At 47.2% G+C, this 19498-nt stretch overlaps 2 protein-coding genes across 3 annotated transcripts in view; one reads left to right on the forward strand and one right to left on the reverse strand.

Annotated features, from left to right (window-relative positions):
- The first annotated feature begins 1252 nt into the window (after positions 1–1252).
- Positions 1253–6718, forward strand: MGST2 (microsomal glutathione S-transferase 2). Its single transcript, XM_015861045.2, has 5 exons — positions 1253–1381; positions 2790–2889; positions 3738–3808; positions 5004–5085; positions 6446–6718. Exons 1-5 carry the CDS (start codon positions 1324–1326, stop codon positions 6576–6578), a joined length of 444 nt encoding a protein of 147 aa, XP_015716531.1. The 5' UTR covers positions 1253–1323; the 3' UTR covers positions 6579–6718.
- Positions 6719–8731: 2013 nt separating this feature from the next.
- Positions 8732–19498, reverse strand: part of MAML3 (mastermind like transcriptional coactivator 3) — a 193193-nt gene continuing 182426 nt past the window's right edge. The window contains exons 3-5 of one of the 2 annotated variants that reach the window (XM_015861040.2): positions 17962–18204; positions 15417–15501; positions 8732–12095 (exon numbers count right to left, since the gene is read on the reverse strand). In XM_015861040.2, the coding sequence (XP_015716526.1) occupies positions 11104–12095; positions 15417–15501; positions 17962–18204 (1320 nt within the window). In that variant the 3' untranslated portion in view covers positions 8732–11103. Of the gene's footprint in view, positions 12096–15416; positions 15505–17961; positions 18205–19498 lie in introns of both variants that reach the window. The other variant, XM_015861039.2, reaches the window with a different exon arrangement.

Below are 19498 nucleotides of genomic sequence, written 5' to 3' on the forward strand. Positions count from 1 at the left end.
TGTGGTGGAACTTCACACGCCTGCCGTCATTTTGAAATTCATATGCTTGGAACAAAGTCAGAAAGCAAACACAACTTCAGCCTCGACTGGCCTTACAACAGTCAGCTTTTATGGACTTAACTTTTCAAGCTGATCTTTCAGACTTTTCAGTGACCAGCTCTGTGCCTCCATTTTCCATCAGTCCCCTGTGCTGGCAGGGTGACAGGGCTTTAAACCCTTCTCAACCAACCTTCAAAAACACAGAGAAACCATCTTGTCAGAAAGCCAACCCTGAACTACAGCAAGAACAGTGGTTAAAGTGCATAAATTGGCAATTAAGAGTTACTAAGTTCAAACATCCAACTGCTGTTATTAAAGTATATCTTTTGTTCTAATCTTTGAAAAGAACAACGTTCTGAATTAACACCCAAGAAGTAAGACAGTAAAATCTGGCACAGTAAGATAACTGATGTAAAGGCACTGTTGCCCGAGCCATTACAATTAGCCTACAGACCTGAAGCCAACCAAACGCCCCCCTCAGTGTCAGTCAGAAACAAAGCAGATGGATGATCCTGGAGTCACAAGAAACACGACACAGGTTTTGTTCTGGTTCTGGGATCACAGAGGCTAACAACGCTGAGCTCCTTGATAGTTAAAGCTAGTTGACAAAAAAGCCTTGAGAGAATCTCTCCTAATCTTAAGCCTAGGCATAAACTATATGAAATGTACATACAGACGGTAAAATGAGACCTTCTTTCTTTCTTAGTTGTTTTGCCCTCTGAATTACCCCCAGACAACACCTTTTGGTGTGCAAACTATTTGTAAGAGTCTGTCATGTCATCCATAAGAGCCTGAAGGTGTTACACGCTGGGCAAACCCCTGAAATCAAGTACAGGGCCAGGACAAAGCCCGTCCCCCTCCCCACCTGCTGAACCTGCTGCTTTAGAGCAGCACTACCAGTGACAGATGCAGACCTGGCTGCACCAGGCCCTGTGCAAACAGCGAACAAAAAGTCTTCACCCCCAAAGAGATTACAGCTTGAAGGCTAAGACATAATAGAACAGCTGAATCCACAGGGGCAGGCAGGGCTGGTTTTGTTCTCTCCGCGTTTTCACACAGGCAAGAGGCAGGCAGAGCTGGCTGACTGCATTTCAACTTTTCACGAGCAAAAAACAGCTGTAATTTCGCACTCGTTTTAGAAAGTTAAACATTTTCCTTCCCTAGGCAGCCCTTTGTTGCAATGCTGAAAAGCCCTGCAGTTCCCCCACCCACCGAGAGCCTTATTGCTCACTGGAGCTCCCTGCCCCAAGCGCACCCTGCTCACACGCAGGAGCTGCTGGGAACATGGCTGGTGACTTAGCTCTGCTCGCTGCTGTCTCTCTGCTTTCTGCCTTCCAGCAAGGTAAGACCCCTGGGGCTACAGGGCTGGGGCTTGGGGAGGTTTCCTCCTGTTCTGCAGTACTGGAAGTTATTTTATAATAAACTGGCTGCCCTGCAACTTTCACTTCTTGTGACTCCTCAGACTTCTCCCTGGGGAGCTCCAGTTAGTTCAGTGGGACAGGTTACTTTTCCTTCCAGGGGAAACACGTTTCTTTTCAATTCTGTTTTGTTTGCGTACTTTCTGTATTCATACTATTGTGACAGCTCGCAACCAGCTGTGAAGTTAACCCAAAAGCCACGTTGTGTCTTGGTTTCGATTCTTATTTATGCAGCTATGCAGCTGAAAAGCTCAAAAAGGGAGAGTTAATTTGTCAGATCGAGTACATCAATGCTGGACTGAAAGCACTGCTTCCTGAAATAGGCAGACACGTGCTTCAGTATCTGGAAGGAAAGAGGAAAGTGAACCTTTATACCAAGCAGCAGTAATAGAGATACTCTGCAGCATGTCCCCCTCATTGCATTTCCCTAAAATCTAAATACATGTACTTTATCCCTGCTGGCACGCTACAGGGAACCAAGGAGGCGGGCAGGTCTGTGACATCCCTTTTGCTGTGCTTCTGTTTGTAACTGTGGGAGCATTTTTAGTGCTTGCAATGATTTTCTTTGAGATGCCTTGGTTCGTATAGTCGTGTTTGACACTGAAGTGTGAAGGGTTAAAGCCAAACCAAACCAAATTCACCAGAAGCTTCATGCATTTGGAAAACTTCACAGATAGTTCAGATATTGAAAGGAGCAAGGGAGTCAGAAAATGCATACGTTCTTCCTTGCGGTGGTTAATCCATATTAGCTAAAGCTGGCTAAAATCACCGACAGCTCAGGCTAACTCAGATTTCAGTTTAGACTTTCAGCCTAACATCAAGCCCAAATAGAGCACCATAAGGATCTGACATGTTCATCTGATGTAAAACATCACAGCATGGTTTACTTCCAGCACGTGTTGTAGCACAGGCAAACCAACACAGATGAACTGCTTTGAGTCCAGCTGAGCACTGTATTGCCTGACCTCAATGTGGTGGCTGAGGTACAGCTGCAGCAGCACCACTGCTGTAGGCCTGGGCCGTGCAGGTCTAGGACTCGGGTATTCAGTTCATAGATAGCATCAGCAAACACAAAAAGGAGAAAAAATACATTTCTGAAACAGCGGTTTTGCATTTTTCTCCCCTTTCTCAAGAATGAGATACTCTAGAAGGCATGACCTGAACTTCTATAGGGAAAAAAAGTTTTATCTAGTATCCTTCAGATAAAAAGAGCCAAAGAACAGTCATTGCTCTTGTAAAAAAAAAAAAAAAAGAAGTGTATTAGAGACTCAACTGAGCTGTTCCTAAAGGAGAAGAACCATACAACCCACAAGCCCTTATTTTTGCTTACAGGTCGCTTTGCTCGGCTGGTGGGAAAATCAAGAATGAAGCACAAGGTTATGCCCCCAGCTATCACCGGACCTCCAGAATTTGAAAGGACATTTCGTGCACAGTAAGTGCTGACATCATGGAGATGGTGGCAATGAATAACAGTTCAGTCCAGCAGAGAAGCAAAAACATTACCTTAAGATATTACATTTGTCATTGCATCCTACACTCAGAAAAAGAATGAAAAAGAATTAAGAGAATGCTTTCTGAATGGTGTGGCTATTATTTTAATGACAGTGGGATACGTTCAGCTCATTTAAAACAGTCCCCGTGCAAATTCTGATAAAGATGGGCTATCAGATCCCCCAGAGCTCAGCAAAGGCTCAGAACTGCTTGGCTGCACCTTGCAGAATTTGGTGTGCTGACAAGAAAACTGATGACGTTGACAAAGACATTACAGTCCTAACCGTAAGAAAATCCATAATATGCTGCCTGTGCCCAGCTGCATGTTGTAAAGGCACTTGGCCTCAGCAGAGCAATCTGGACTGCCTGCATGTGGCTCCTTGCTTCCTTCTGCAGTCCCAGGAATGCTGACCCACAAAACATGCCCACTGAGTATGGAGATAAGCAATCAACACCATATCTCCAAGCTTGAACTCCTGCCTGCTTTTGCTGTACAACCGCCTGAGTTAGAGTATTGGTTAAGCACTTCCTTGTAGGTGGGATACCAAACCTCATCTAAGTTTAAATATGAGGAAATGTTTGAAATTGTTTGTATCTATACTGAGATCACAAAGAAGGGAATCTTTAGGAGCACCTAACGCTGACTTGAGCATGCTCCCACTGAATTCAAGAGCATTAACTTTGGTGGGAACAAAGTGAGGCCAAAGCTGATTCTCCTTAAAAAAAAATCTCTCTCACCCATAGTCTTTTCCCTTTCCAGAATAACATTATGTCAAATTTAACCCACAGACAAAACTGTGCCGAGTTTTACCCTATATTCCAGACCGTCCTCTGGATCGCAGGATGTTTTTGCAATCAAGGTAAAGAGTTCTTGCTACCCATTAGACTGCAAAGATTTAAAAATCAGCTTTATTGGGAGGCAGAATAATGCGGACATCCTTTTGCCTTCTTTTCATTAGGTCATCTTACCTCAGCCTTCCTGAAGGAAGGCTCGATGGCACTGCAATCCCTGCTTAGTCATGGCCTTTCACACAGCCTCAACAGCTTTTGCTTTTCTTGAAAACCATGGAGCCACAACATGGCACATTTCTCATTCACAGAAAATCCACTGAGGATTTTCTGGGTGAATCATTCAGCAGAGCAGCTCCCAGATGTTTCCCACTAACAATTATGTGCACGTTATAGGACAATTCTCATGGGACATCAAACACAGCTATGGTCCCTTGTTCATTCTGCACAGCACTAAGCACTGAAGTGCAATCAGCACAGAGCGTCTCCAGCCACAGATGGAGGGCTACTGTCCCTCAGGTATGCAGGCAGACTTGTGCAAGCCTGTTGTGTTTCTCACATACCTACACAGGCTGGCGTTTTGGCATTAAAAACAAACAAACAAACCAACCAAACATTTGATTTTGGGGCTCCCTTACATCCAGATTCCCATCTGCATTGCACTGATATAAAACTGGAGCAGCTCCACTGCTGCTGGATGTGAGATGGTACACATGCTCCTAGGCAGATACTTGAGTCAAAGAAGATACGTGCTGTCACATACAAGAGGAAGACTGACCATTTTAACTCCGCTTTAAGTCACCTTTACAGCAGCTCCCACAGGAGTTAATCCAGAGCAGAGGAAAAGTTATCCTCCCTAAAGTTTGTGCTGTTGGAAAGTGCACCAAACTCGCTGGCACTGCTCAGTGCTGGGCAACACACTGGGCAGGCCACATACTGTGGCTGCACAGCCTGCTCCATCCATCAGAAGTATCTTCATGCTTTCCCCACACGGAGGTCAGAAAGCTTACACCCACTACAGCTTCCTCACCTGTCCTTGGATAAAAGCCGCTATATAAATGCAAAGCAGGTTATTAACAACGTAAATCACATTCTCTTTACGAAATCAAACATCCCCCGTGAACATGAACTGCTGTAACAGTACCAGATGGCAGTTGGGTCATGCTGCAGTGCTGTAGCCCACAGCCCCATTTCTGGGACAGCCCCCAAATAACTAAAATGACTGTCAGCAATCCTCACTTTTCCCATTACTTGTTTCTTTCTTAGAACTAGCCTCCCTGATGGGCCTGCTGTACATGTACGCTCGCCACAAGTACTTCCACGGCTATGCACAGTCTGCATCAGGAAGGTAAGGAGCTGCTTGCAGGTTACAGACCCCAGCTACAGCCTGAGCTGGGCTGAGAGCCATGTCCAGGCAGTGAGAAGTCACTGCAATTGAGTGCAACATGTGTAGCTTGCCAGCAAGAGGGCTGAAGCAAAGGTTGTGGGGAAGGAGGGCTGGCCGTGATAAGGAAGCCTTGGGGAAAGGTGTGCACACACTGCGGTGATGGAAGGAAAGGTTTGATGTCAACCTCAACTGGGCCTGCTTTGTGCCAAGCATACAGGCAACCGCACTCAGAGGGCCAAAGGCAGAAGCAGCTCTGCAGCTTCTCGTGAAGGAGGCTGCTCAGGCACGGCACACACAGCACTGGCTTGTCTGCTGCTTCATTTTCCCTCAGTTTATCACAAGAACCTTTAGCCATACAAAGTGCACTCCAAGAAGCAAACACATCTGTCCTTGTAGGCTGATAAACTTTCACCAAATAGATAAGAGGCACAGCTTCAGATAAGTGCATGTTAATGGATGTAAATTCACTGCATGTGGCGACATGAATTCTGCTACAACAAACACACACATCAGCGAAACACCCCTGTGGTGTATAGGCACACTCAAATATACTGTTTCACTGAAGCCACAGCACTACCTGCTGTTCCTTGACCCAGGGCTCCCAGGAAGAGATGCAATGGTTCAAATGATGCAGAGAGCACTGACCAGAAAACCAGCAGCTATTAAGGACTGCTTTTGAGATCTCATCCATCAATTCCTTGAACAGCCCGAAGTTCACTATTCTTTAGTTCAGGGTCCTGACTTTGCTCTTTGCCAGGCCCACATTCCTCAAGATCACAAACTCAACCAAGGCACAGTCACTGCAGCCCAGGTTGCTTCTGATCTTAATGCCTAACAACCTCCTCCACGTTGGTGAGCAACAACACTTTGCTTCTGGTTTGCCTGTCCAATACCTGAACCAGAAAGTTATCACCAATGGACTCCAGGAGACTCCTGGGTTGCATATTGTTTTCCAAGCAGGTATCTGGGTAATTAGAATCCCCTATCATGATGTGAGCTTGTAAGCATGACAAGGCTTCATCAGTGAATTAGATGGCCTGTAGTAGACTCCAACCAGCTGTCCCTAAAGGTTCCCATCCCTGGTCTTAATACACAGGCTCTCAACCTGCTCCTGGCTGTTTCTCAGGGGCAATCCCTCAAAGTCTATCCGCTTTTTAACATAAGGGACAACTCTCCCTGCCAAAACACCCAAGGTAGGGTTACAACAGTGATCTTCCCGATTGTGCACAGCTTCTCTTAACTGCAGCAGACAGGCAGCTGGTTTCACTGTAAACACACCATGTACAGCTTGTAACAGCTTTTTTCTCCTTTCCACTTCCAGGTTAACGGGTTTTTATTTGAGTCTGGTAGCTCTGGCTTGCTTGACAGTCCTGGCTGCAGCTGGGATTGTTAGCAGCCTTATGGATGAGTACCTGGGCTTCAACATTGGGAAGAAATTACATAAATTGTTCTGAAGACTTTAAGACAAAATAAAACCCACAGGTAAATAATGTGGAAGGTCTCCCTGGACACCAAAATGATGATAAGCTGAAAGTGAATAAAGCTTCAGAATTCTCCATTAGCATTCCACTGCAGCATTAAACGAATGCTTTTTCTGGGCTGTTTACACTTTCTCCTTTCCCTGTGCTCTTGAAAAGGAGTCACTAAGACAGAACAGTGCACCACACTAGCGTTTCCTACTACACAGCCTGTCTTCATATACAGTACTGCAAACTCTAAACAAATCACAGATAACAAAACCCGTTAATTCACTAAGGAACTCAGTTCCAACAGGCACTGCAAGCAACAGCCCATCTTACCCAGCATCCTTCGGCTTTGTCGATGCCTCTGAAGCCTTTCTTCACTCTTCTCCACTCCCAGCAGCAGCCATTCTGCACAACAGAACAAGATGCTATAATGCAGTGCAAATTGCACAGAACTACAGAGAAGTGAAGACCATGACTGGCAATTTCAGTAGCTCTTGATAATTCAAAGGACTTTGGCAATGCTGAATGCATTCATGCTAGAGCCAGTAAGCAGAAGCTTTCCCAGCTACATCCAATGCACAGCTTGGCCAAAAGCAGTGCACACATTTATAGTTCTGCTCAGTCAAGTCTATTTAATGAACACTTACTGTCTTCCCAGGAGTCCACTGGGGTTGTTAATCTGAGCACTAACTGAGCAGTGGCTTGGGTTCATCACCACCTTTCACACAAAAAAAGGGGGACACAGTGTGCGTGCAGAAGTTTGCCCTGCAGAGTAGCTGTAATGTGATTTAAAGGCTTATCTTAGTGGCTGCAGGTGGTAACAGCTGATGGGGTAGTTGAAACAGTAAAATGAAATGTGTGCATAGGTGTAGGACTTGAGGGCAACTGCAGCTGCTGAGGTCAGAGGACAGATGATGGTGGTGAGCAGGCAAGAGCTGACACGGTTGTAGAAAAGGCAATTCTCTGGCACAAAGTTCCAGGGAAAAAGCAGAACAGAGACAACAGCCACAGAAATCTCTGGGAATTCTTCTACAACTTTCCTCTGACAGGCAGAAGGACAGCAAACCCACCTGTCAGCGATGCCTTGAGGCAGTCATGGGCAGTGAGGAAAAGAAGGCAGGTGTCCCAACCACACATCAGGCTTGAAATATGTAATAGAGGAGACCCAGAGGCTGCTGATAGTGTTCAGATAGGTCCTTGCTTCTGAAATTATTCTGCACTAAGCTCACCTGTTGAAATGCTTATGGATAGCTACCAATGCCCCAGGGGGAGGAGGAGGCAGCACAGGGGCAGCTACACGTGCCAAAAAAGGTGGATGTGAGGCTGCAAAGTGCCATCTAGTAACACACCCTGTAGTACTGCGGGATATATCTGAGCTTCAGCTGCTCAGAGCTGCATTTACAATGGCACCAGTAGTACAAGCCACACAGACAGCCCAAACACACAGGCCTTTTGCAAGCTGCACTAGCAGAGCCCAGAGTGTGGCTCACTATGACTCCCCAGGGGGTGTGAACAGGAGAGAAAGGTGCCAAGCCTTGAAGGCTGCACGGCATGCTTGTCTTACACAGGTCACATAAATAGGAAAAAGCCTGTATGCACTTACCAGAGGGTTTCTGACCACAAAATCTCACAGTGGGGCAGCAGGTTGTGGAGCTGCTGTGAGTATGCTTTTCCCTTGCTTCCCCAACTCATCTACCTCCAGCATCCAACTCCATGCTCCCCTCCTTCCTTTCCCCAGCCCCACAATCTCACCTCTCCAGAGCACAGCTGCAGCACTCCTGAACCTTTCACCCCATGTCCTCCCCAAAAGCATTTCCCTCCTGCACAGAACAGTTGCTGAAACTGAGAGATGCTGCCTCTCATAGCAGCACAATAAGGGATCAGCTCACCTGCAGCAACCACTCCAGTAGAGAGCACAAGCCTTATCTCACAACACCTGAAAGTAATGGGAGCCTTCCTTGCTCTTATGAAAGGTGCAGATGGGCTTCAGAGCAATAGCACACAGCTGGCTGTACAACCAGCCCCCCAGCAGCTCATTGCACTCACCTGTGGTTGCTGCCTGCCTGGTAACCCACGTCTGGGGCAGCATCACCAGTGTGCCACAGGAGCGCTGGGCCGAGAGGTGATCCCACAGACCAGCCTTGCATGTGACTCAGATAACCATGTTTTATTTGTTTGGTGGGGGTTTTGTTGCTGTTGTTTTTTCTTTCTTTTTTTTTTTCTTTTTTTTCTTTTTCTTTAAAAGTGATATGTTAACATTGGCTTTTTTCTACATTTCCAGAGCTCTGTACAAGTCTTAAGAGGAAATAAGCAATGCTTCATGTACAAAGTAAAAACAGAAAACTAGAAAAATCTGAATAAAATGGAGCAAGTTGCCATCAGGGATACAGTACAAATTAGTAATCAGACATCATCTGAAGTGCAATACCACTGCAAGAAGGATGAGTTAGGGGATGAAATAAAAATACTCTATTTTAAACAAACAGTATATATATATATATTTATATGTATATATTTTACAGATAGTAGACCCAGTGATATCTGTAGAATTGTAAAAACATATTTACAAATAACTTTTTTTTTCTTTTTTTTTTTCTTTTTTTAATATTACATATACATCAGCACCATAGTAAGGAGGGGGAAAAAAAAACAAAACCAAAAGGACAAAACCTCAAATCTATTAAAATCTATGTCTAGTACTTGGTCCCAGTACGGAGTATTTGGAGGAAGCTTTGCAAAGACAACAGCTCGGCGCTGGCTGCCATCCAAGCCTCAGGGCTGCTCTTCCCAGGGTGGTGGCTGTACCCCTCTGAACGCAGCTCCCAGTGGCCTGTCTGTGCCCCCATGCTGCTCCCTTGCCCCCATCCCTCAGGGTGCTGTCACTGTGGGCTGTCCCTTCCCTCAGGCTCGTCCCAACAAGAGCCGTCTGCCTATGGTGTGGCTGTGGGCTGAGAACTTCGGCTGGTGCTCTCGCTTGCTGCGCTGGGGCCTGACACAGCTCCTGCTGCAGCAGCAGCAGACAGGCAAACCTCTGCCATCTTTGTCAGTGACCGGAGTGGGACCTCGTACTGTGCTTCAGAACTGGGTAAGCACGACTTACCCTGATGGGCAGCTCTCAGCTGAGGAGGTGGCAGGTTTTGGAGGGCAGCTCTCCTTGGCTCAGGCCCCAACTGCATTGAGCAATCAGAATGGCCAGCATCTCTGTGCAAGATGTATCACCCCTTCACTGCAGTGCTCTTGGCACCAGTCCACACAGTGGAGATAGACAGTGGAGACAGTGATACGTCTGTTACCTAAAAGCGTATTTGGGCAGTCTCAATGTTTTTAATGCCTAAATCCATTATTTTAGCCATTCATGTGTGCTCTTTACTATAGTCCTTCCTCGGCTCCCATTTCTCAAATACTGCAGTGAATGTTATTCCAGCAAACAAAGGAGGTTAGACCAGCACCTGCTTAAAACAGAAGACCAGGTGACACTAAATGTCAGGTTGAGAGCCCAGACACGCCAACCTGATACGCCTGCATTTTGCAATCTGAGAGAAGGAACTTGTTCCTGCTTGCCAGACTCTCCCTGCACATCTTCCCTTCTTCTCCTCCCCTCCCTGCCCCTTTGTGAAGAAAAGCACAGTGAGTTTACTTTGCTTTACACTGACAGATGGGATGTATGAAAAGATACCAGGGAGGGAGGAGAGACAAGGAACCTCCTTAGGATTTTTGCTGGTGTCCCCTGGTGCCTTGCAGCCCTTTAGCATCTCTCTCAGCTCTTTTCTGCAACCCGGGCACACAAAGTGCTCTGACAGGGAAGCACTACTGCAAGTCCCTTGGGGACTAAATAGCTCCTTACACAAGTCACCCACTAAAGCCATCTCCAGCAGTGGTCCTGCAATCAAACTGTCCTCACTGCACAACAACATTCATGTTCTGTTACACCCCTACTGGATTTTTATCACTCTGCAGTGGAAATGGCAACCTCTCCGTGACTGTTCAGATTTGTCACATGTGTGCCCCTTGTAGCAGCCCAGAGCCTGGCCATGGTTCGCTGAGGCCTGCCGACACTGGGGCTGGTCGTGGGCTTCTTTGGGCTTCCATCTGCTATCCTGAAAGCTGCAGCCTTCGCAATTAAATGAGGTGGGAGACACCAGGGCTACCCCATACTGCTGTGCAAGGAAGCCTCATTTCAGTGAAGAAAGACCACATTTTCCCTTCCGGAGGCATCAGCTGGCTTTTCCAGTTTCCCCATCCTGCCCCACACCCATGCAGCAGGTGCTGTCATGCAGCAGAGTCTGCTTGTGGAAGTCTTGTGATACCAATGTTCTCAGCATCACCCGAACCTTCCCAAGTTGGCTACAGATCAGCTTGATTTGCACGATTAAAAACAAAAGAAAACAAACGAAAGAACCCCAAACCAATTCAAACAAAAAAACCCCAACAATCCAAAGATGGGGAGCACATCCAACCCTCTCCTTGATTTTTTCAAACGTAACAACCCACACTCCAGACTATACAAGCCCATTCACTGGGGGTTTCCGAACAACTCATCGAGTTCTTGTATCCACTCATCCCCTGGTCCGCTCTTAATGATGGAGTCCACGAGGTCTGCGCCATCTGCTAAACTGGAGAATGAGCCCCCAGCTCCTTCATTACTATAGCTGTAAGATATGTCCTGAGTGGGATTCCTCTCATAAGCCTGGCCTTGGCTGCCCGGAGCGAAGCTACCACCTGGCATCTGCTGTGTGGGAGGCTGGCTAAAACCAGACATCGTGGGGACCCCCTGGCTTATTGCAGGCATCACCATCGGCCTGGCCTGGCTGGTACCCTGCTGCCCGGGCAGTGGCTGCAGCAGCTGTCTCCCCATTGCTGGGTTCAGGGCTCTCACTGTTCCGCTCGTGTCCACAACGGTCTGATTAAGTCCCTGTGGGAAATGCTGCTTGGGCAGCCGAGGCTGCCCCGACTGCATCGGGTACGTTGTGCCATTATTGAAAGGCCCGATTTCGCCGCTAGTCCTTCCGGGTATACCTTGCAAGCCTCGCTGCTGCCAGTTCTGCGTTCCCTGAGGGACAGTCCCCATCAGGTTCTGAAGCCGTGGTGCTTGTGGCCTGGGTAAGACCTGTCCCACCGCTCCTTTCATCTGCTGTTGATGCTGAGGAAGAGCAGAGTTTACCAGCATGTTCTGACCAAAACTGCTGACCATTCCCACCGCTTGTCCAGAGGCAGCTTGCCTCGTTCCCTGGCTTGCGTTATGCGCCATGTTCATGCCACTTTGGTTTGGGTGCTGCAACATTTGGCTCATCCCTGTGCTCATATTGTACATTCCCGGCTGGCTGGAGGAGGTGTTGCTGTAAGGAGCCATGCCCAGGTCTGACTGGCCCACTGTGGTCGGCAGCGTGCTTGGGTTCTGGGAGGGACCCATTGCCATCATGCTCGCGCTCTGGGCCATCAGTCGGGATGTCCTCATGCTCTGGAGCGCCGCTTGGTTTCTCGCAGCTGCTATATCCTGGGGAGAACCTACGCCAGAAAGGGAGGAAGGTGAGAAAAAAACACGATCCTGTAAATCTTACACAAATCAACACGTCTGTGCTTAAGAGAGAATCTGTAGGAGCCTCATGCATGACAGTGGGATTTCAGCTTGCTGTGCTTTTCCAGTGAATAAATTACTGTTTCACATGAAGGTTAGCAGAGAACTAGAAGGTTACCTGTCCTTGGGAGACGTACCTGCAGCCTAATGGTAGCCGTACCTCAGAGATTATGCGCTCTGCGCACTGCTGTGGCTGCAGCCTCAGCGCTGCCCTGCCAAATCCCCACTTCTTGGAGCTGGGAGGCAGTACAGCTGAGTGTTACCCCAACCAGGAATCACTGATTGAGTTACGTATTTAATTTGTGAAGCGGGACACTGCTCCTGTCAATACAGACCAGCAGCTTAATTTCCCATCAGGCCCCAAGCAAGGCTGGCAAGGTGAAAAGGCCGGCGGTTTACTATTAAGTAATTTTCAATTACGACAATTTAGGGATTTGTACCCAAAGGGATTTGTGGCTTTGGATTTTTGAAGAACTGTGGCAATGTGATTCCTTCCACGTGTGATGTGCCATTACAGCCACGGTTACTTCCCTGCTAATGAGCTGCTCGCACTGCACAGCCACTGGGGCTAAAACAGGCCTGTCTTTCTGGTACTTTGCTGTGGCCAGCAAGTAGTTATTTTTGCAGTGACCCAGGAGTAAGTCTTCTTTCAAAAGGAAAAGCATTTTTTTGTTTGCGTGCATTTTTTTCCACAGGCCCGGGGATGATGCACATCCTGCTCTGTGCAGTAGCTATTCCCTCACACTTCTGAAGCACTGTGATCAGAAGTGCTTAATCTTCTTCAGATACACCTGGTTCGGCTTCTACCAAGCAAACGGGAATGCTTCCAATGGCCTTCAATTGAAGCAAAAAGCTGAGCTTGAGTAACCTGTTTGAAGCTCCCTTTTAAATATCTCCATTGTCTTTCAGAAGCAAGCCTTGAAAATGGAAATGTCAGAGTCAGAAGACCAATCAATTTTTTAATAGCTCAGGAGGCAGAAATGAATGGATTTTCTTTACCATTGTTACTGATTAAGTCTATGGAAAGAAGAAAAATTGTTTTTTCGTGGACATTTAAAGCAAGGAAAGTGTATTAATGAATCAATATGATAAGCACATTTCAGTCCACCTCAGGCCAGTGATGGGAAACCAGAAAATCCTAACCTTGTTAAATTCCACACCGTGGCAGAGAACTGGACTGTGCTCATGTCTTCCTTTGAGGGGTGGGGGAATTATTGATTTCTGGGAAGCCAATATGCTCCTGTATTTACTATCTTTATTTAAAAACAATTACCGGAGCTCTGATTGTGTCACAGGTTCGCTGTGGTTTTGAGTCAATACTGTACTGAACTAAATAGAATCCTCAGCAGGCAGAGCTCCCAGAGCAAGATGCTCACAATTACCCCAGCTCAAATATCGCTAAATGCAAGAAAAAAAGTTGCTGCAAGAGTCATAAATCGTACAACAAAATCAGGATGCTCTTAAATCAGCCCCTGCCTGTTGTCCCTCAGCAGCAGACAACGTACCTCAATGTCTGTGGAGACCAGAGAATGTTAGGCCCTGCTATTTATGTTGGCCAGATTCCCATGAGAAATGGCTATGAATAACCCAAGTGTCGCTCCTGTACCGTCACACACGATGCAATGGATGGCTACATCTCGTTTTCCCTGCAGCAGGACGAGCTTCAGGAGGATGCTTTTAGCTCAGCTCTCCAACATATACATAAATGGAGCATTCTGTAGCATGAAGAGAGACCATCTGGATCTTATTTGCAGAGGGCAAATGTACGGCAGCTTTCACTCCATCTATGCTACCAATTAAACAGCTTTCTTTAATGACTGGCACTAGGGTCCCCTTGATTTATTTTTTTAAATGTAGGTCAGCTCCTTCCTCCGCACTCGCAAGATACCTCTTCTTACACCCATTCCAGCCAGTGCTGATGAGTGCAGGTAATGCTAAAAGCCTCTAGTGCACCTCTCACCAATTGTGGACTGCAAACAGCAGCTGCAAACTTCCAAAGGAGTCAGCCAAAGCGAGCGGCTCACTCTCTGCCTTTGGGAGCTGCTGAGCCTGGTGGGAGAGGCAGGGCTTCAGGCAAGAAGCAGTTAAAGGGGAGATGCAGCAGATTGGAAGATTTTGGGCCACATTCTGGTCTCGACTCCACATAACCCACTGTACTGGATTACAGCGTCATGAACAAATAGGAAAAAAAAAAAAGGTGCAATATTTATATTTAAATTGGCTCATTTATGAAAATGAATTCCTCGCTCTGTCACATTAGCCTAAACTCTCTTCTGCATTTCTTTTAAATTATACATATGAAGGCAAGGTTTCAAAAAAGCATTGACACAGAAAAGATTTTACATATGCTCCTCAAATAACGCGTGACAGTGCACACATACATTTTGATTTTGCAAACAAGTTATCGGGAAAGAATTCACTTCGTATAGAATTAATGCTGCCAAAAACAAGAATGGGAAGGCAATTAGAAGGAGCCACACTGCTGTCTGTCAGAGGAAGCTTTGGCTGTCTGCTCGCTTTCTGAGCACCAGAACTGCAGTGTGCTCGCCTGCCTTGTTTCTGTTGCAGTTATGTGACACTATCATGGATACACAGCACAAGGACATGCTGGTTCCACGTATATTCAGAATCCATGGCTGACGAAGGCATTCAGCTGATGAACCGTACCAAAAAAGCTCAGAATTAACCTTTTTCCTAAACCAAAATAATTACCCTCACATTCCCCAATTATTTGTGAGCACACTGAAATAATCCTTGCTTTGTGAGTTCATTACAGAAATCTCCATTTTCATCTCAGGTATTTCATTACATTTCTCACACCTGACATTTATCAGACACTACTGCTGGTCCTTCTCCAGGTGAAGGTGACCTCTGTGAAATTCCCTGCTCATCAAATTAAACAAAGTAGGACATGAAGAAGAGTAAAACCAGGATCCAGCAAGTAATGCTGGCTGAAAAAAACACAACGATGAGGGTGAAGCAAACAAGATGAATCCACCGAACCCAGGAATCAAGCAGGCAAAACGTATGTCAAATACAAAATGCAGCTTTTGCTGAGCGGAACAGAAAGGAAATTAGAAACATGACCAAACATTCCAAGCTGGGCATTCCCCTTCTGTGAAATCTGTGGTACATGCAAGTGTACAACAGTCCACCTTCCTATTCTGCATCCACAAAATGCACAGGTTTTCGTACGCCCACTCCAGGGGTGTATTTTGCCTCCACAACACAAAAAAGAATGTGACTTTTACCTTGGAACTGATTGACCTGTTGCACTGGATATGGGCTCCGCTGTTGCTGCAGATGCTGCCGAGGCAAATGTGACTGCTGCTGCAACTGCTGAAAATGAATGAGGGAAAGAAAGCAGAAGTGAAAAAGATGATTAATTAATTAGTGAGCTGGAAAGAGGCTGGTGACAGAAGTGCTGCAGCAGAACCGCAGTGTTCCTTATCTAGCAAGTTGTTCTGGAGAGACAAGTAGAGACATTTGAAGAATCCTCCTGAGAGTACTTGGGCTACTCAACACACAGACTCCTTCTGGTTCAAAAAGGAATAAGTACTGAGGCTAACATTGTCTCTCCTTACTTACAAGCACTTCATCTTGACCTCTAAAGAGCAAACTGAACTGTCCTCAGGCTGAATGGGGAGGGAGGGTTATAAGAAAACTCAGCTCACCCAGGTCTGAGTGCTGCTGTATCCACACACCCTTTCCTTCCCCCAGCCCTGACAAGACCTGTATATATATGTATATATATATATAAATATTTTCCTATATATACTCCTGGTACAAGACTGCAGTCCACCTCTGCATCCACAGTGCTCAGCTGCAAAGGGCAATGCCTCCTAATCTGAGCACTGTGACCCAAGACCACTGCCTAGCCAGAACAGAAACAGCTACTAAGGCACATTTCCTCTTCCTCATGCTCTCTGGGGAGTTGGCAATTGCAAAATGCTCCTGTCCCTTAGTCCAGCCCATGCTGGTCCTCTGTGCTTTTTTTTTTTTTCTTTTTTTTTTTTCTGTGAATACTCAGGCATCTAAAACAGAATCAAGGGTTGATTATAAAAACAGAGAGCATGCCTATCAGACCTTTCAAAGCCCTGGGTATACTTGACCGAGCAGTTACTACAATGACACTTCTCATTGCTTTCATCTGCACCTGTACAGATGCTTTGTCCCAAACCAGGGCTGAGGAACAAAGGAAAGAGAATGGCAAAGACAGAAAGGAAGCAAATACTAATTCTAATGCTTATAAATACACATTACATATGATCAAAGAGATTAAGGGAACTTTATTAGGAACAAAACACTCAAAAGCTAGGAGCTTATGGGCTGTGCCTTTTAGTCTTGCCTTCAGCATCCGAGTCAGTGAGTGGCTCTTGGGTTTACACAAATGAACTGGCCTGGTTCATGCAGAGGGAATACTACTGCATCATCGCTTGTACTTGTTTCCTCTGAACCCATTCATGCATCTTCATAGGATCACAGAATCATGGATGGTTTTTGGTGGGAAGGGACCTTTAAGATCATCTAATTCCAATCCCCCTGCTATAGGCAGGGACACCTCCCACTAGACCAGGTTTCTCAAAGTCCCATCTGGCCTGCCCTTGAACACATCCAGGGAGGGGGCATCTACAACTTCTCTGGGCAGCCTGTTCTAGTGTATCACCACTCTAAAAGACTTTCTTCCTAATATCTAGTCTAAATCTACTTCCAGCTTAAGTCATTTTCCCTCATCCTGTTGCTACATGTCCTTATAAAAAGTCCCTCCCCAGCTTTCTCATAGGCCCTCTTCAGGTACTGGGAGGCTGCTATAAGGTACTAGCTCTCTCAGCCTGTTCCTGTAGGGGGGATGCTCCAGTCCTCTGATCACCTTCATGGCCCTCCTCTGGACCTGCCTGAACATCTCCAAGTCCTTCTTGTGTTGAGGGCTCCAGAACTGCGTGCAGTGCTCCAGATGGGGTTTCAATGAGAGGAGTGTGGAGGGGCAGCACCACCTCCCTCGACCTGCTGGTCATGCTTTTCCTGATGCAACCCAGGATATTGTTGGCCTTCTGGGCTGCAAGTACACATTGCCAGCTCGTGTTGAATCTTCCATCAACAAACACTCCCAAATCCTTCTCAGGGGTGCTCTCAAGTGTGACACTTTTTAGGAGCATCCTTCCCGTTCCTTGGGAGATAAGCTTTATGTTGCTCAGAAGGGCCATGTGAAGATGGGCTAACCATCAGTACTTCTGTGGTTATACAGCATGCACAAGTTCTAACTCAAAGTGGCACCCAGGTCTTAAACTGTATTTCCCCTGACAAGAGCTAGGAGAAACATGCTGAGCTTAGACTGACCTATCAGAACATTTTCTAGGTGAAGTAGAGGACTGCAAGTTTAACTGAGGTGTGAGCTTGCAGTAACTGAACAGTGTGACTTCCTGCTGGCTTTTCTCCTGGGTTGCCTTTAAATTGCATCTGAATTAAACACACATAAGACATGACCATTTAGACCAGGTAACGTAACGTCTGTACTGCACAAGCCTGAGAGCTCTGGGAATTGGTGTCAGGCTCCAGTGTCACATCTTCACACTGCTGCTGCTGGGGTTGTGCTTACTGCTGCCCCACTTCAGCCCAGAGAGTTCCCACCTCTCCCTGAGGCTAGCATGACTGCTTGCATTGTTTGTGTGATAAAACAGAGTAAAGAACTGATCTTGGAGATCAGAGAATCGCTGAAGGTGAAAGGAAGGGCTGTGCTGCACTGTCTGTAGTATTGTGATCTCACGTCAGCCGCAGAACCTGAGACAGATACCATACCTGCTCTGCTAGGATCTGCTGCTGTTGCTGCCTCTGCTCTCTTAGGAACTGCTGCTTCTGCTGCTCTATCACGTGCAGCTGGGCTCTCTGCTCGATCAGCATCTGCTTCATGATGGCTGCTTGCGGCTGGTTGCCCAGGAAGGGCCCCCCCGAGCTCGTGCCTGTGACCACGCTGCTGGCTCCTGGAGGGACAGAGGGCTGCATGGCTGCTGCACTCCGGGACAGTCCCACCTGGTGCTGCTCCTGTGTGGAGAGAGGGAGAAGGGCTCATTACTGAGGGTGCTCTGCCTGTAGGGAAGCTATGGCTCATAACACTGAGTGCTGAGTCTGCGGGCAAGGGTTGGAGCTTGGAGAAAGTGGGAAAACTGGGCAAACGCTGGTGGCTTGTGGCCACGCTGTCTGCTGAAGGGACAGGGGCAGGTTTCTCCTGTCTTGCACCAGAACCTGAAGCTCTGGGCCTCCTCCAATAAGGCAGGAGCACTTCATGATTCACCAGTATCACAGAATCACAGAATTGTAGTAATAAGAAGAAAAGAAAATGGGGTGTGAGGTTTATTTGCACTCAAAACAAGTAGCCTCTGAGCAATGATTTTACCAAGGTTTTCCTCCATCATCACGACTTTTTCCACTTCCTTCTCTTTCTCCATGAACTGTCATATGGTTCTTTGGACTCAGGAGCAGAGGTCTGAGGCACACACAGTGAACTCTGAGCCAGCGGCCCTAATTTCCACTGTATTGCACCAGAATCTCAGGATTTAACCACATCACATGTTTATCTGATTCCATCCCACTAGGACAAAGAGCTTGTAGCTGGAAGGACGCGGGACACGTGATGCCACAGATACCTATTCCTAAGATCACCCTGCTCTCCCCCGCCTCTGCGTGCAGGATCTTCCCGCAGACCCCATCTCCTCCGCAACTCCCGGTGGTGCTGCCGGGAGCGGCGAGTTGCCGGCAGGGGCCGCTGCCCGCCCGCTGCCACGGCTCGGCTCGGCTCGGCTCGGCTCAGCATCGAGTGCTGAGGCCAGGCCAGGAGCGCTGCAATGGCTCCGGTACCCAGGAGCAGCGAACAACTCGCTGCCAGCAACAGAGGTGGAGGGTTCCTTTTACCCATGTAATGAGTGGGGTGAGCTCACTGGCAGGGAAAAGCTAACTAATCCTAAGGCAGGAAATAATAAGCCAGGAAATAAGAAGAAAATACAATTTGTCCACATCTCCACTTTGCACAGATAGTCCCTGAAGGGCTCTCTGCTGAGAGGCAGCTTCCCAGTGTTTGAGCTCCTGTCTCCGTTGAGCTCATGCTCTGGTTTTAGACTTTCCCCTGCTACTCCGCGCTCCCTTCTCACACAGCACCTCACTGCCCGGTCCAACATCTCGCTTGGGGACATGCAGTGAGGGCTCCATCCTGCCCCCCTGCCCTCCCCCTGCCCCAGTGAAGTCATCAAGCTGAAGATTGCATAACTGATGCACAGAGTGATCTTGTGTTACACTGGGAGACGGGCCAACTGCTTCCATTTATAGACAACAGCAACGCCAC

Source organism: Coturnix japonica, chromosome 4, assembly GCF_001577835.2.
Source record: "Coturnix japonica isolate 7356 chromosome 4, Coturnix japonica 2.1, whole genome shotgun sequence".
In the NCBI taxonomy this organism is placed as follows: domain Eukaryota; kingdom Metazoa; phylum Chordata; class Aves; order Galliformes; family Phasianidae; genus Coturnix; species Coturnix japonica.

Excerpts from the sequence above, each read along its gene's own strand:
- MGST2 (XM_015861045.2), top strand. The coding sequence starts at position 1,324 with ATGGCTGGTGACTTAGCTCTGCTCGCTGCTGTCTCTCTGCTTTCTGCC. Across the intron at positions 3,809-5,003 it reads AGGATGTTTTTGCAATCAAG|AACTAGCCTCCCTGATGGGC; the intron begins GTAAAGAGTTCT and ends TTTCTTTCTTAG. Across the intron at positions 5,086-6,445 it reads GCACAGTCTGCATCAGGAAG|GTTAACGGGTTTTTATTTGA; the intron begins GTAAGGAGCTGC and ends TTCCACTTCCAG.